Source organism: Crocodylus porosus, unplaced genomic scaffold (assembly GCF_001723895.1).
Source record: "Crocodylus porosus isolate Cpor-Errol unplaced genomic scaffold, CroPor_comp1, whole genome shotgun sequence".
Classification (NCBI taxonomy): domain Eukaryota; kingdom Metazoa; phylum Chordata; order Crocodylia; family Crocodylidae; genus Crocodylus; species Crocodylus porosus.
In genome coordinates, this window is record NW_017728943.1 from 67416613 (window position 1) to 67431436 (window position 14824).

General features: G+C 42.5%; 1 protein-coding gene across 5 annotated transcripts in view; it reads right to left on the minus strand.

Annotated features, from left to right (window-relative positions):
* Positions 1–12607: 12607 nt before the first annotated feature.
* EPRS (glutamyl-prolyl-tRNA synthetase) overlaps positions 12608–14824 on the minus strand; it is a 57470-nt gene continuing 55253 nt past the window's right edge. For all 5 annotated transcript variants that reach the window (XM_019549493.1, XM_019549490.1, XM_019549492.1 and 2 more), the window contains 2 exons: positions 13278–13342; positions 12608–12999 (listed from right to left, as the gene is read on the minus strand). In XM_019549493.1, coding sequence (XP_019405038.1) covers positions 12849–12999; positions 13278–13342 — 216 coding nt within the window. In that variant the 3' untranslated portion in view covers positions 12608–12848. The remainder of the gene's footprint in view (positions 13000–13277; positions 13343–14824) is intronic.

Consider the following 14824-nt stretch of genomic DNA (forward strand, 5'->3'; position numbering starts at 1 on the left):
GAGCAACCCACAACAGAACAGAACTCACAGCCGTATGGGCTATTTAGGACTGAAATAGAGGAAATGACCACCTCTTTCTCCATTTTGGGAATATAGGGGACCTATACATGTGCCCAACGCTTGTTCCAACACATACAAATTAGCATGCTCCAACAGCCTTCGCACTCATGTATTGAGCATCCCAACATATCAGTTGGTTGTGGAGGCACTTCAACCAAAGCTCGTTGAACAAGGTTTAGTTAAAGCACTCCCATGGCCATTGTGAAGCACAGGATGCTGAATACACAAAAGACTGCAGGCACTTTAATTAGAGGCTCCTGAAAGCCGCTCTAATTAAAGCCACACCCACACCCCAGAGCATGTGTAAAGATGCCCGTAGTGTGAAAACTTTCTCCAGATTAAACTGTGTAGGTCTAGTTCAACTCAGTTTTCTGAATAATTTTAGATTAGCCAAAACCACATCTTTCAGTGACTGAATTATTCCCCTTCACAACATTTGTCCAAGGTTCAAGTTCAGTGGTAATTTTACTTACAAAGAGCTGAGGAATCTGATCTACTGTAAAAATAGGTGTAACTTTTGATTGTGCACAGTCTGATTTAAATACCACTGAATTTCTATTTCTTGTTAGAGGCAGCCCTGAAGGGCATCCCCCTTCTTGGTGAAAAAGACTTGAAAAGGGCCTCAATTTATTCTCTCCCATCTTGGTTTGTTTTGTTTTGTTTTTTAAGAAAAGAACATGGAGAATAACATTAAAATGGAAATCAATTTAGCCCAAACATAACTTGTGGTACAGTCTCATTCAGTGCAACATCACAGATTCTGGCCATAGAAATTTTAATGATATCTTCATCCAGAACTACAAATAAATCTAAATATATAAAAAGGCAAGTACTAGGAACTAGGCAAATATATTGAACACGACACAGAAGTATGGCTGCCATAGTTCCCCTGCTTTACCCGTGGCAGGTTAGGGTCTTAGGTCTTTATTGTGTCAGGACCAAGGGTAGACTTGTATAGAGATTATGGTTGCCTGGGATGGTTTGGATAGGGATGATCCTGCCTCAGGCTAGAGGTCCCTTCCAGCCTTACGTCTATGACTCTATGATTCTCATACTGATCTACAAGCAAAATCCCACAGAATGTGTAAGGGAAATTTCCACAAGTGAAACAATGGCAAGACTGGATAATCAGCAATATTGTGGTGTAAGAAAGGTCATTTAAGGGAAACTATGGAGTTTTTATGCATGTGAAGGTATATGTGTACACAGGAGGAAAGGACAGGTTTTTTAAGTGCTATTCTACTCCCAAAATCAACGGTGAATAATGACATCTCCATAAATAAGTCTATGCCTTTGCCTAGTCGGTCAGATCTGCTCATTTTAGTGTTAATAATTTAAAAATATACAACAGAAGCCCTTTAAAACTCCTTATGTTAGCCCTGCAGAAGAAATTCAGTTACTAGTAGGGGAAGCATTTCTCCTGTGTTTCGGTAGAAATGTTCATGAAATTCCAGTCAGTTACAGCCAGTGATATCCGTGAACACCATGGACGTCAATAGATTGTCCAGGTGTTACTGAGGGTATAGTATGACGGCAGGTGGTTTGCAGTGTTCTAACTCAAGGACTGTATTTATTAAACAGAATCTCTTTTACTGACAATGGTACAATTAGACTATCTTGACTTCTGTATCCCAGGTTGAATTTGAGCAAAGAGCACTTCCTTATAAACTGGTCACATTTGATATGGAAATAGGCATGGAGCCCTAAGGCATTCTTTTTATAAACTATATCTAAAAAGCGCCTTTTAGAGCAGAACTGCAATTAATTTAATCTAACCCAACATATTTTTTAAAGACTTAGAGGGAATGATTTTAACAGTATGGAGTGATAACACAGCAGAGATAAGAGGAAAGAGGCAGAGGGATAGGAAAGTGATTCTTGCAAATGATTATGGAACTGTCTTGTATTGCAGATATTAAAGGGCTACTGGTAGCCTATGCCTGGGATATGGACCAAAATCCACACCAGGGTTACGCAACTCAAATCCTATTGAAATCGATGGGAGTTCCACTATATCTCTCAGGACTGAATTTGATTCTTGGTCTTTCTGAAGGTTTGGTGAGAAGGGAATAGTTTCTTCCAACACAGATGAATAAAATGTGCATCTTTGATTGAGATTCCAAAGCTTTCTAAGGATTTTTATTACACAGAGCTCACCAATTTCAATTGGACCTATGTGCCAGATTTCCTCATTGTCTTTGAAAATCTCTGTCTTTGCTTTGAGGGCATCATCTGTGTCTATTCCTTATACTTTTCTTGAGGTCTTCAGAAAAATTGTACTTTAACTGCAGTCTGACACACTACAGCACGTATGGAGAAAATGTCTTCCTAACATCATTACTTGGTGACATTTTTAAAAGGCTAATCCATTACTTAGGACACCATTTAATTCAGAAATGTATTAGGAAACAAACAGGAGATACCTTTGTAAAATAGACATCAAGAGTCAGTCTCAAACATGGCATCTACCACACATTGCCACCAAAATAATGAAAAAAAAACTTTAAATATTTTACTTACCCACCATAAAGAAACATTAAAGGGGAGGCTAAATACAGAGAGTCAAGCGATTGCAATAGATTACTTACCCGTCTCAATGTCCTCTTGGGGAATGGATACTTGACAATAACAACAGTCCATGAAGATAACATAGCTGAACATGTTGAAGAAGAGACCTATAATTCCTACAATGAGGACAAACAGGGGTTCTTCGGTCTTTTGTGGATTCAGATACCTCTTAATGGCTTCAATAAAGATGCTGACAATCAGTGCAGTGGCAAAGACAGAATTGCCAAAGGCACCCAATACATCTGCCCGGGGGAAGCCAAAAGTGCTCCTTTTGTGCCATCTGACATGACTAAACCGGACACCAAGCAACCCTATGATCATAGAGACAAAGTGAGAAAGGACAGCAAAAGCATCTGAAGCTAGAGCCAGGGAGTTACCAATGTATGCTACTGATATCTCCACAATAAAGAGTAGCAGGCTCACAACACACATTAAGATGAGCCGGCTGCTCCTTCCTGAGTAACGTCCCATTTCTATTCCCTCAGTACTCTTGGTCCTACCAGATGTAATGCTTGTGGCTAGAGCTCTGCAACAGTCCCCTCTGCCTGTCAGTGCTCCTCACATTTGGCACTTTTATAGGATGCACTAAAACAATAAAATCAGTTTAAAGTGCAATTTAGCAAGATCCGGTCATGTGCAGTCTACCTAGAAGATTTAGCTCTGCTTCTGCATCCTTCTGCTATGTGGGAATTTTTATATGAATTACAAATAAAGTGGGGGAGACACGTCATAATGTAGCCTGAACCGCAATACCAGGGCACTCAGAGGGAACTGCCACTACCACCACCAGAGTCTCAAGCACAAGAGAGATCAGGCAAGAGATAACCAAAACATTTGGTGGGGCAGGAAGTTTAAATGATAACAGATGCATTTTATTTGCTCAAAGGGTTTTCTACAACCTCTTTTCTATAATTCAGCCATTCCTTCGGCCAATAATTTTTAGTTTTAGTTCTAGAGCGAAAAAAAAACCATGTACACTCAAGTTCTACATTACGACACAATCAATAAACAGAATTTGTTATCAATACAGCAAATGGATTATGCCAGAAATGTAATTAAAATGAAGATACTATTCAAGGGCCAACTTTTCCAAGAGGGGTTAATTGGAACCTTTAATTTTGCATGCATTAATTTGCAACAATTACATACATATGCATTAATCCACAACAGTATTTATGTTTGAAGGCCACTAATGAAAAATGTAACCTCTAGGATGTAAACACTGCACATGGTGACATTTATTTTTTATATGCAAACTTCTCCCAGGCTTTCTAACTGTAAAGACAAGCCTCCTGGGTTTGCAAGGAAGAGACATTAAAGGAAATCTGGTAGCTGTAGAGATGTGGAGAAGGAAAAGAAGAGGAGCTTAGCTTGTGTGTTAAGTCATTTCTATAAACCAAAACAAACTTCTTCAGTAAAGGTGAGAGAGTGCAAAGCACTAACAGCACCCCAGTCAAACAAGGTGGTCAGCTTTTGAGTTCATCGTACATACGCACAATTTCCCGTTAGGAAAATGTAGCTGATAAAATTATGCAATATACAAACATGGAAGATGATCAGGTGCTTGTCCAGGTAAGTTTACAGTCTAATTTATGTTTCAACTTAAATTGCTCCTCTATGTACATATACATAAAATTGACCATGAGATAAGAGGGAAAGAAATTCCATGCAGGGTAGCCAAATATGGATAAGATAATACAAATTACCCAAGTTGGCCAACTGTCCATCCCTGGTCTTAATTTTATCGAAGTAAATTATCTTGGGGTCAGAAACTTAGCTATCCAGATCCAATTTACATTTATTATTTTCTGCTCACATTCTGGTACAACTGAAATAACCTTGCTTAACCCACAAATCCCTGGGGCATTTAACAGCACCTGCTACCAGGATTGACATTTCTCTGCTGGTCATTCCTTCTCTGAATTGTTGCAACAGTTTTTGGCCTCTGCTGTTCAAATATCTGGAAAGAATTAGGTGTTTTCTTCTACTTCCTTCAATTCTCACCCATCCTTTAGACAATTGCACTGCTGTCTGTGCACCTGAGAATTAGTTTATTTTGCTGCATTCATTTATGGATTTTTTTTCCCATTTCAATTCCCAAATAGCTACAAAGCTTAATGAAGATTTCTTTTCTCTCTTGTACTTCACATTTTATGACTGCTAGTTCATGTAACATCTCTCCAGTGCATTTTAATAACCTTTGCAGCAGTGGGACACTTGTAGCTCTCATCCCCTTGCTTTACCTGTGGCCAATTTGGGTGCTTTTAGGGTGTTTGGGCAACATGCTTTAGACTTGTGTGACAGAGTTGATCATGTAAATTCTAGCAATAGGATAGACAAGGACTTGAATGGGATAGTTTGAATAGGGATTGTCCTGTCCTAAGCAGAAGATTGGATTAGATTACCTCTGGAAGTCCTTTCCAGCTCTGCTTTTCTATGATCCATAAACAGTGGATTAAGATGGAAAAACTAACAACAGTGTTTGTATTAATGATCAATACCACTAAAAGCTTGTTTTTACATCCATGTTATTCCTAGTGCTCCCACTATATTTGCTGTGTGCTGGTTTTTGCTTTTTTACCAATAAAAGACTAAACCAGTGCAATCCATTAAAAGGAAGAGGTTTTTTTTGGAAAGTCCTCAAGTTGATTTCAGTGGGAGTAGAGCTAGATCAAATCTGTGTGTTTTTGAAAGCCAACTTTAAATAGCACTTGTTCACTGTCACTGAACAGATCTCCTAAAATTTCAGCATCTACTTACTTCTATATATTTGACCCAAATTCTTCAGAACTACTTCTTTAATACTAAAAGTTAGGATACTGCTTTAGCTGTGACAAATTACAAGGACAGTTGATGTTACAGTGATTGTTGTAGTTACCAGGAAGGAGAAAAGAACCTAAGGAATCAAAAACTGAATTGTTTTGGGCAATTATTGAAACTAATTTGGAACAAATGAAATACTGTAAGGGCACATCTACATAAGACTCTTTACTGTATCATATTTACTGTCCATACATGCAGACCCTCACTGCACAGTAATTTTCTCTGCTGGGCAGTTAATTTCCTATCTGCATTTGCTACCTGTCAAGTGGTTACTGTGTACTAAGGCACATGTAGATGGCTGACCAGGAGCAAATTTGGTCCCAGTCAGCAGGGAGTAAGAGATTTCTCCCTGCTGTTGGGAGCTGCCCGCTGCTGGGGCAGACTGCAGTGGCAGAACCCAGGTGGTGACAATGTGCCCCTGCCCTGACAGCAAGGAGCTCCTGGCTTGGCTCCCTGATCTCAAGCAGGGGGCTTGGAAAAAGTTGCAGGCAGGGGCAGGTCCCAAACCCCTACCCCAATCTGCCAGTGGGACAGCTAGCAGCAAGCCCCCAGCTGGGTGGGGAAAGCCTGAAATGGGACAGTTCCCAGCCAGCTCTGGGCTGCACATAAGACTTTCCCCATACAGCTTGGGGCTGGCCAGGAACTGTTCTGGTATGGGGCAGGTCCCAGCCCCACAGCTCTTTCCCACAGCCCCATATCCTGATCAGGCGATCAAGGCAGGGGGCTTGGAAAGAGCTGTGGGGGAGGGGTAGGTCTCAGGCCCCTACCCCAATTCACTGGTGGGGCAGCTAGCAGCGAGCCCCCAGTTGGGTAGGAAATCCTCACCCAGCTGGGAACTCGGTGCTAGGTGCCCCACCAGCAGATAGGGGCAGGGGGCTGGAAGCTGATCCTCCCTCCCAGCTATTTTCAAGCCCCCCACCCCAGATCAGGGAGGTGGGCCAGGAGGTCCTGCTACCAGGCCAGGGGGACATTGTCCCCACCCAACCTCTGCCACAGGAGCATGTTCCAGCAGCAGGCAGCTCCCTGGAGCAGGGAACAATCTCACAGCACCTGCGAGGAGACAGCTATCCCATGTTCTCCACTAGCCCCTGCAAGGGGGCAGAGCAGGGTGGGAGCCGCCTTCTCCAGGCTGCTCCCATTGGGAGCCAATCTGCTCCCAGATGCCCACTCACGCAGATACCTGCCCAGGGTGGATTTACTCCAGAGTAAATTACTCCAGAGTAAACCCGTCCAGCAACATTTGCACGTGTAGACATGCCCTAAGAGTTTCTAAACAGTGAATAGTAACATAGCAGCATGCTATGGTCACACTAGCTCTACATCCAGAAACTCTAATATAGAGTTTATAAATCTCTCTGAACTGGGGTGTGAAAAAGTAAGGTAATTTGTACAGTGAAAGAAATGTCAAAGTCATTTGGAACCAAACACAGGGTGTAAAAAATTTACAGGAACAGGGGACTAGCACTGCTCTTGATGTCTCCAGCACAAGCAATTGCTATTGAGCAGAGTAGTTATGCCTGAAGAATAATGCTTGTAGATCCCAGCTCAGCTGTACTAAGAGGCACTCTCCTACCCTAGTAAAGTCAGTAAAATTTGTTTATTCCCATGGTTTTGCTATTGTTATCTTTCCTTTACAGTTCACCATTGTATGACTCTGGGCACTTTGAAAATTAATATCTACATTCCTATCTAGTTTAATTTATATTTTACATTCTTTAGCATTTCTCAAAAGGGATAGAAATGAAAGACAGAGTGCATCTATGATTTGAATCAGGATAGATGAGCAAGGTGTTCCAAACAGAGTGGAGATGAAATTTCAGCAGATAAGTCTTAAAGCATGGTTCTGATTTGGTGGGGGAGGTGTGGGAAAGGGGACAAGGGGAAAAATGTTTCTTATATTAGTGATCTCTAACACTGGATTCAGGCAACTTACACACATCCAACAGTTTTATGAAAGGGAGTGGGAAGTACGAATTGACAAATGAAGGCTATATTCCAACCATCAGCTCATAGACACAACTAAGTACCATATCAAGATTGTGGTAGTTTCATAGTTCTTAGGGTCACAAGGGACCTAAAACAGATCATCAGGTCTGATCCCCTGCTCTGGGCAGGAATGAGTGCCAAGGTCATAACATCCCAGCCAAATATCTGTCCAGCCTCCTCTTAAAGACCCCCAAGATAGAAGAGAGCACCACCTCCCTTGGGAGCCCATTCCAGAGCCTGGCAGCCCTAACTGTACAGTAATGTCTCCTGATGTCCAGCCTGAACCTTCTAACAATTTGTGGCCATTATTCCTAGTAACCCCAGGTGGTGCCCGGGGGAACAGAGCCTCCCCACAATTCCCACTGTTCCCCCCTGGGGAGTTTGTAAACAGCCACCAGATCCCCTCTCAGCCTTCTCTTGTGGAGGCTGAATAGGTTCAGGCCCTTTAGCCTCTCTTCATAGGGCCTGGCCTATTGCCCCCGACCATGCGAGTGGCCCTCCTCTGGACCCTCTCAATGCTAGCCACATCCCTCTTGAAGTGCAGCGCCCAGAACTGGATGCAGTAGTTCAACTGTGGCCTGACCAATGCCACATAGAGGGGAAGGATCATCTCCCTGGACCTGCTTGTGATGTATTTGTACATGCACAAGGTACAGTTAGCCTTATTGACCACTTCCTCGCATTGGTGGCTCATGTTCATCCTGGAGTCAACAGTGACTCCAAGATTCCTTTCTGCCACCGTGCTGACAAGGGTGTTTCCCACCCTATATGTGTTGCTGGTTCCTTCTCCCTAGATGCAGCACCCTGCACTTGTCTGCATTGACTTTAAACCCATCTATAATTAGGAAGAAAAAAAAAAGTGTGCAGGAAAACATACTCGTCTAATTCAGAAGCCCAGGGCTGCCTGCTCCCCCATATCAAGGCACAGTGTGTCCCAGCCAGCCACTCCCCTGCTGGCTGGGCCACAGGATGCCTCAGAGTGGGGGCTGCCTGCCAGCCAGCCCTTCTTGCAGCATATGGAGCAGTGGGACAGTATGCCCCACTGCAAACTTCATGAGCAGGAGCATGCATTGCAGCATAAAAGTAGCAGCACAAATTTGTGCCACTACTATTTCTGCTCCTGCAAATGCATACCCCTGCTCATGTGGATGTGGCCAGGCAGTGCATCAAGGGCAGGGTGAGGTATAATACAGCTTGAATTCCGCTGCCTGGCAGTTTCCTGTTATAACCACTCTGCTCAGATTCCGTTTTGTGCAAACTTCCACAAGAAACAGGAACCAATATTTCTTACAAGCAAATTTCCAAAATGGGATAGAACAATTTCTTGCTGCCAGTTCTCCAAACCAGAAACATAGGCCCAGACAGAGCCCTACAATCATTATCCCTCCACACTGAATACTTGCTCTTGAACATATTTTTACTTTTATTAGATACAGTGTATATCTTCTGTAGGAGGATGAAATCAGCTTTGGGTGAGATTTGACTGTTATAAATACCAATAAGCACAAGTGTTTTATTTTAGGTGCTAGGTAGCTGGAATATGAGCTGAGGTTTGTTCTAATTTTTAACAGCTTGCAACAAGAATTGAAATAACTTAGCAGGTAAACTACACCTGATGTTAATTTAACATAGATGTTCTGTTCTTAAAGGGATTTTCCAGGTAATAAATACACATTATATTTGCAACAATGCATCACAATAACATTTCAGTGAGTTTCTGAATATAGGATTCAGATGCACCCAACTCCATGCGTTCTGTATCTTGAACTCAAGAAATTTTTACATGCAAGTAGCAGTATAGAGCCTATATGAGAGTTGTGGGCAGACAAGGTTCTTTGGGTCAATCCAATATCTTTTATTAGATCAACTCAAATAGATGGAAAAATTCTTCTTTGCAAGCTTTTGGGTAACAAACACCTTTTGTCAGGCAGAGGAAGTATCTGCAGTCAGCCTGTGCTCTTCCTGGCTGACAGTCATGTTCATTTTGATTCTATCCAGCAGATGGTAGTAATATACAAAGAAGAACTGATGACAGTATGGGCTATAATATCCTGCCATTTTTATTTTAGTCAGATATCAGTGGAAAGCTGCAGCTGCTTCAGTGCTGCTGTTTCATGCTTACCTCAGTTAGGGTATCTTAAATTCCTTTATGCTTCCAAGCAACGATATGTAACAACCTCAATGCTATGTCGTGTCTCATTATTCTTTGCAATCATTCACAAGTTGCTAAATGTAGAACTTAGAAGTGTGCAGAGTTCCACAGGAGGAGCAGGATGTGCCTGCATCACATGCCACAGAGCAGCTCAGATGGTGTGTCTAGATGTGGAACATCATTTTTGAGATGAAGGAATCATGCCCCATTACTTCCTTTAACTTTGTGCCTGTCACAACTCTCCACAGAAAACAGTGCAGGTGTGTCAGCTACTTTCTGAAGACTTCAAACCTACTCTTCTGAAAAAGACTAGGCTCTCCCTGAATCACAGCTTCAATCCAACTGATGGCAGATTGAGAGCAACTCAAAGAACAATGTTGTCAACCTATTTTACTTATTCCTTTTTTGGATAAAATTAACTGGTTGCATGTACCACCTTCTTTGATCAAACTGACAGACTGCATTATCCAACAGACTTCATTGTGAGACCATAGGAGGCAGAAACAAGGAAACGCAGCCCCTTCTGGATCACACAGTAGTATCTTGCTGAGCCACACTTGCACAGAGCTTTAGTGGTTATTAGACTTTCCTTGTGTGATTATCTCCTGTGGCTTTTGGACAATTGCATTGCTCATGTCTGCTGTAGTGTGTTGTAAATATGCCTCCAATATTTGCCTTCAGATCTCATCCTCACCCTCAGTATCCCAGCGTAGTGGGAGAGAAGGGGAACCCTATAAAAGTCTAGCTTGCAGCAGTCATCTTCAGGTCATGCAGGGAAGTAAAACTCCATGGCTTTTAAGACTTTTGTGCCAGGGGAAATACCATGAGCACTAAGGTTTCCCCAGTTGCAGGGGAAAACTACTTTCTTGGCATGGGCTAGTACCTCGACCAAGGTAAGGCACAGTCTCCCACTTTCTCTTCTAGTGGGAAGAACTTGTACTTGCAGTATTTTTGTACATGTAACATTCATTGTACTTCTGAGTATGCATGTGTTACATGCTTTCATTATCTTTTAATTTGCATGGAGAAATGACCTGGGTATTTCATGCAACAAGTATAAAAACTTAAGATGCACCGATATATTGGCGTATCAGACTGGCACCAATAAAAGGGGAATTTACATTATCGGCTGTTAGCTTTTTTTGGCCCATGTAGCCATTAATGTTCAGCAATAAATAGAATTAATTATACCTTCTGGTTGGGGCCCCCGGATGCCACGTGCATGTGCACAGCTCACATGCACATGACCAGGAATGCAGACAGGCAGCAAGAAGACCAGCTCACTGCAGGTAGGTCTTTGGAGGGAAAGGGTTGTGGAGGAAGGAAGGGGTGTTAAAGGGGCACATTGAGGACCCCATGGTAAGGGAGGGAGTGAGGCAGGGTCAGGGGGCACTGGTCATCCTGGGCAGTAAATGGGACCTGAGGCTGGCGTGGGGAGCAGAATGGAGCCATGGGGGGACTCCCGGGACAAAAACAGCAGAGCAGAACCCTGAGCCCACAGTGCGCAGCATGCATCCACCTTCACCCTGCTCAGCTCTGGTCCTCTTAAAAAGTGGTGAAAATGGTGCTCATTTGACGAGCTTTTGTTCAAGTGCCCCCAGCGCCATTCTTAAGCACCAAGACACTGATCCCCTGGATAAGTTCCCCAATGGCTCCATCCTGGTCCACACCCCAGCCCTAGGTCTGATTCACTGCCCTGACTGGGCAGCACCCCCCGCCCCTGCCCCACTCCTTCCCTCACCATGGGGGCCTCAATCTACACCCCTCCCCGCACTCTTCCACAGACTTACGTGCAGGGAGGTGCTATCCACAATGCCTGGCTGCATTCCAGTTATTAGATCAGTATTGGCTGGTTAATAAATCGGCTATCGGTATCATCCAAGAAAATCTTTATCTGTGCACCCTAGTAAAACGTGTTTATAATGTGGTAGGTACCATGGTTCTTCATATGCACAGTGGGGCCTCTCCCTGTTCCAAATGGGCTGTTGACATTACTGCATTTATTGGACAAACAGACTCCTGACATGAATAGAGTTAATTGCTGCATAATTTAATAACAGCTCTAGTTTAAAATAATGACTGGACATTTGTCTAGATGGTGAATCTGCCCACAGTTATTGAAAGGGTTTAGATGGAATAGAAAAGAAATGCTTCTGGACCAACTGCCAACCAAAGTGCTACAAGAAACATTTTCTGAACCAGTTACTCTACAATTGTCCCCTGGCCTGGAGTATGCTATGGAGATATTGTTCCATCTCCCTCCCCTACCCCACGATGTCTGAGGAGAATTACTGATGTTGTCCTGCTGTCCAATAATGAGAAACTTGGTAAAATGAAAGCATCATCTAAAATTTTTACTCATTATAACACATGCATACTCAGAAATACAATGAATGTTACACATTGTGTTAAACCTTTTCGAGACAGGTAAACCTCATTCCCAGCCTAGAGGAGAAAGACAGGTTAAGGCCCTTGCACAAAGGCACACACTAAGCAAATGATTTAGAATTCAAGCTTCCAGTCCTCCACTACAAATTAAACAATTGTTTGCTGTTAAAATATACCTGCCTATGCACCACTGTACAATATGCTTTAACCATGACCTTGGTTTAGTTGTAGTCTCTACAGTGGAGCTTGGCAATGTTTTGCAACAGAGGCCGTTTTAATAGCTACTTCTAGCTCCGAATGTAAGCTGCTTCCAACCCAGCCCATACAGCCAGAGCTGGAGACCCTGCTACCCACCACGGTGCCATTGCTTCTCCCAGCTGCCCAAGTGAAGCCTCCTACTGCTGAAATGCCATAGAAGACCCTGGGCTCCACGGACTCAATAAAATGGTTCCACAGGCTGGATCTGACCTACAAGTCATGCTGTCAGCCCTGCTTTACAACATTTTACATTTTCCCCTCACATGCCTGTATTTTGTTACAGTACATGCACGCCTGCAAGCAAACTCTAAAACAAGCAAAGCCTAATCATTTCCTGTGACAGCAAGACAAAAACCAAACAATGGAACAAAGTTATAGCTCACAATACATATTTATTATTAGATATGTTTACAGAAAAGTCTGTGCAGTACTGCTAGTCTAGGACTGACGACTGGGGGATTCATTTTATTTATTTATTTATTTATTTATTTATTATAGTTTATGGCTTTGTTTTTCGAATTCTTTAAAAAGTCACAAAACTGATAAGTTCTGGGGATACTTCAGTCTTATTAAAAAAAGTTGAATTCCGAGATAAGGTGCTTTCACTAGCAGTTTAGTAACTACGGCCAAACAGAGTGTAGAACTTGGCAGGGTTCTTGCCACATACACATTTTGTTCCAGCCTGCAGCTCACAGAGAGGTTTGAAGGGGATGCAGAGACTTTTTGCTCCCATGGATGGGGCACCAGGCTCAAGATCTTGATCCCTAAGAAAGAAAAACAATTTTCTTTAAGCATTTTTAATTCATCTGATTTAATTAATAGAAAAAATAAGTTTCAAGATAGACGTATTGGGCCATAAAGTTTGAAGCTGATGGAGTAAAGCCTGCTTTGTATTTAGAAGAGTGAAAATTCTATGCAGATGGTGTAAAAAACAAAACAAAACCAAAAAAAACCCCAAAAAAACCCCATCAATGTTACTTTAATATTTCACATTCAACTACATTTTGCTTTAAGGCAGGTAAGTTCCTTCCAGTTACATTACCTGGCAGTAGTTTTCTTGATCCAGTCCTCACATTCAATCTCCCCACAAAAGGGAATCTGCACAATCTAATGTAAAAGAAAGATGGACAGGTTAGATATTAAAACAGGCAGTCTCTTTGTTGAAAAGAAAGACTCCCGAGTCCTGCAGCTGTGATACAGCTAACACTGTCTGTGATTCCATGGTCAGAAGGCATATTAAAACTTAATTCAAAGGATTTTTATAGCCATCCTGTCACGAATATAGAGTTCAACAGTTGTCTCTTAATGATGAAACTAGTAAAGCATTGGTATAAACCCATAGCAGATTTTAAGAGGGTGACTGCTGCCTTCATATACATTGTTTGCATTTACAAGACAGATATTTAAAAGAAAAAGAAACTACTATAGATTCATAGATGTTTGGGTTGGAAGGGACCTCAGTAGATCATAGTCTGAACCCTGCCCTGGGCACGAAAGAGTGTTGGGGTCAGATGACCCCAGCCAGGTGCATGTCTAGCTTCCTCTTAAAGACCCCCAGGATAGGGGAGAGCACCATCTCCCTTGGAAGCCCATTCCAGATTCTGGCAACACTTACTATAAAGTTCTTCCCAGTGTCTAACTTAAATCTGCTCTCCGTCAGCTTGTGGCTGTTGTTCCTAGTGACTCCAAGAAGTGCCCTGGTAAACAAAGCATCTCCTACTCCTTGCTGCCCCTTCTCCCTGCTCCCCGCTATTAATTTGTAGGCAGCGACATGATCACCTCTCAGGCTTCTCTTGAGGAGGCTGAAGAGATCCAGGTCCCTCACTCTCTCCTCATAGGGCTTTGCCTGCAGGTCCCTAACCATGAGTGGAACCTCCTCTGAACCCTCTCGAGGTTGTCCACATCCCTCTTGAAGTATGGGGCCCAAAAATGGATGCAGTATTCCAACTGCGGCCTGACCAATAAGTTTTCTTCTACTCATGGAAATGATCTAGTCCCCTATGTATCTGTTGGACTGCAAAGAGAACACTTTCTTATACTGTATAAAGGAACACATTGCAGACTCTTAGTAAAGCTTCCCATTATAAATTCCAGCCATTAGGACTTTCATATTTTCTGAACAAGGCCCACATTTTAACTGTGGTTAATGCATGCCCTAAACTATGAGTGAACCTGGGTTTGCAGTTTTTAAACAGCTTAAACCTACAGTAAGTATTACAATAGGATGACAATGTAACATCTCAACGTTGTCTGAACACATGACACACAAAAGCAGCATCATGCAGAAAACACAAGAAGGTCTTTATGAACAGCTACTGTCATCAGGGAAGCCAAGCTTCCTTTGAAAACAATGTGCACCAGAGAAATACCACTGCAGAACCAGAAGGTGGAGCACATAATATTTTTGTGCAAATTTATCTTTTCAAGGGAGGGTCATCTTGTTTCTCTGGCACAATACCACAACCTTGAATGAGGCTCTGAAGTGCTAGCTGATGAATAGACACAGTTGTTTTTGTTACACAGTTTACAAATCAAGTTAAAAAAAATGCAAAGGCTTGAGTTAGAGAACAATAGGAGGACAGGAGTAAA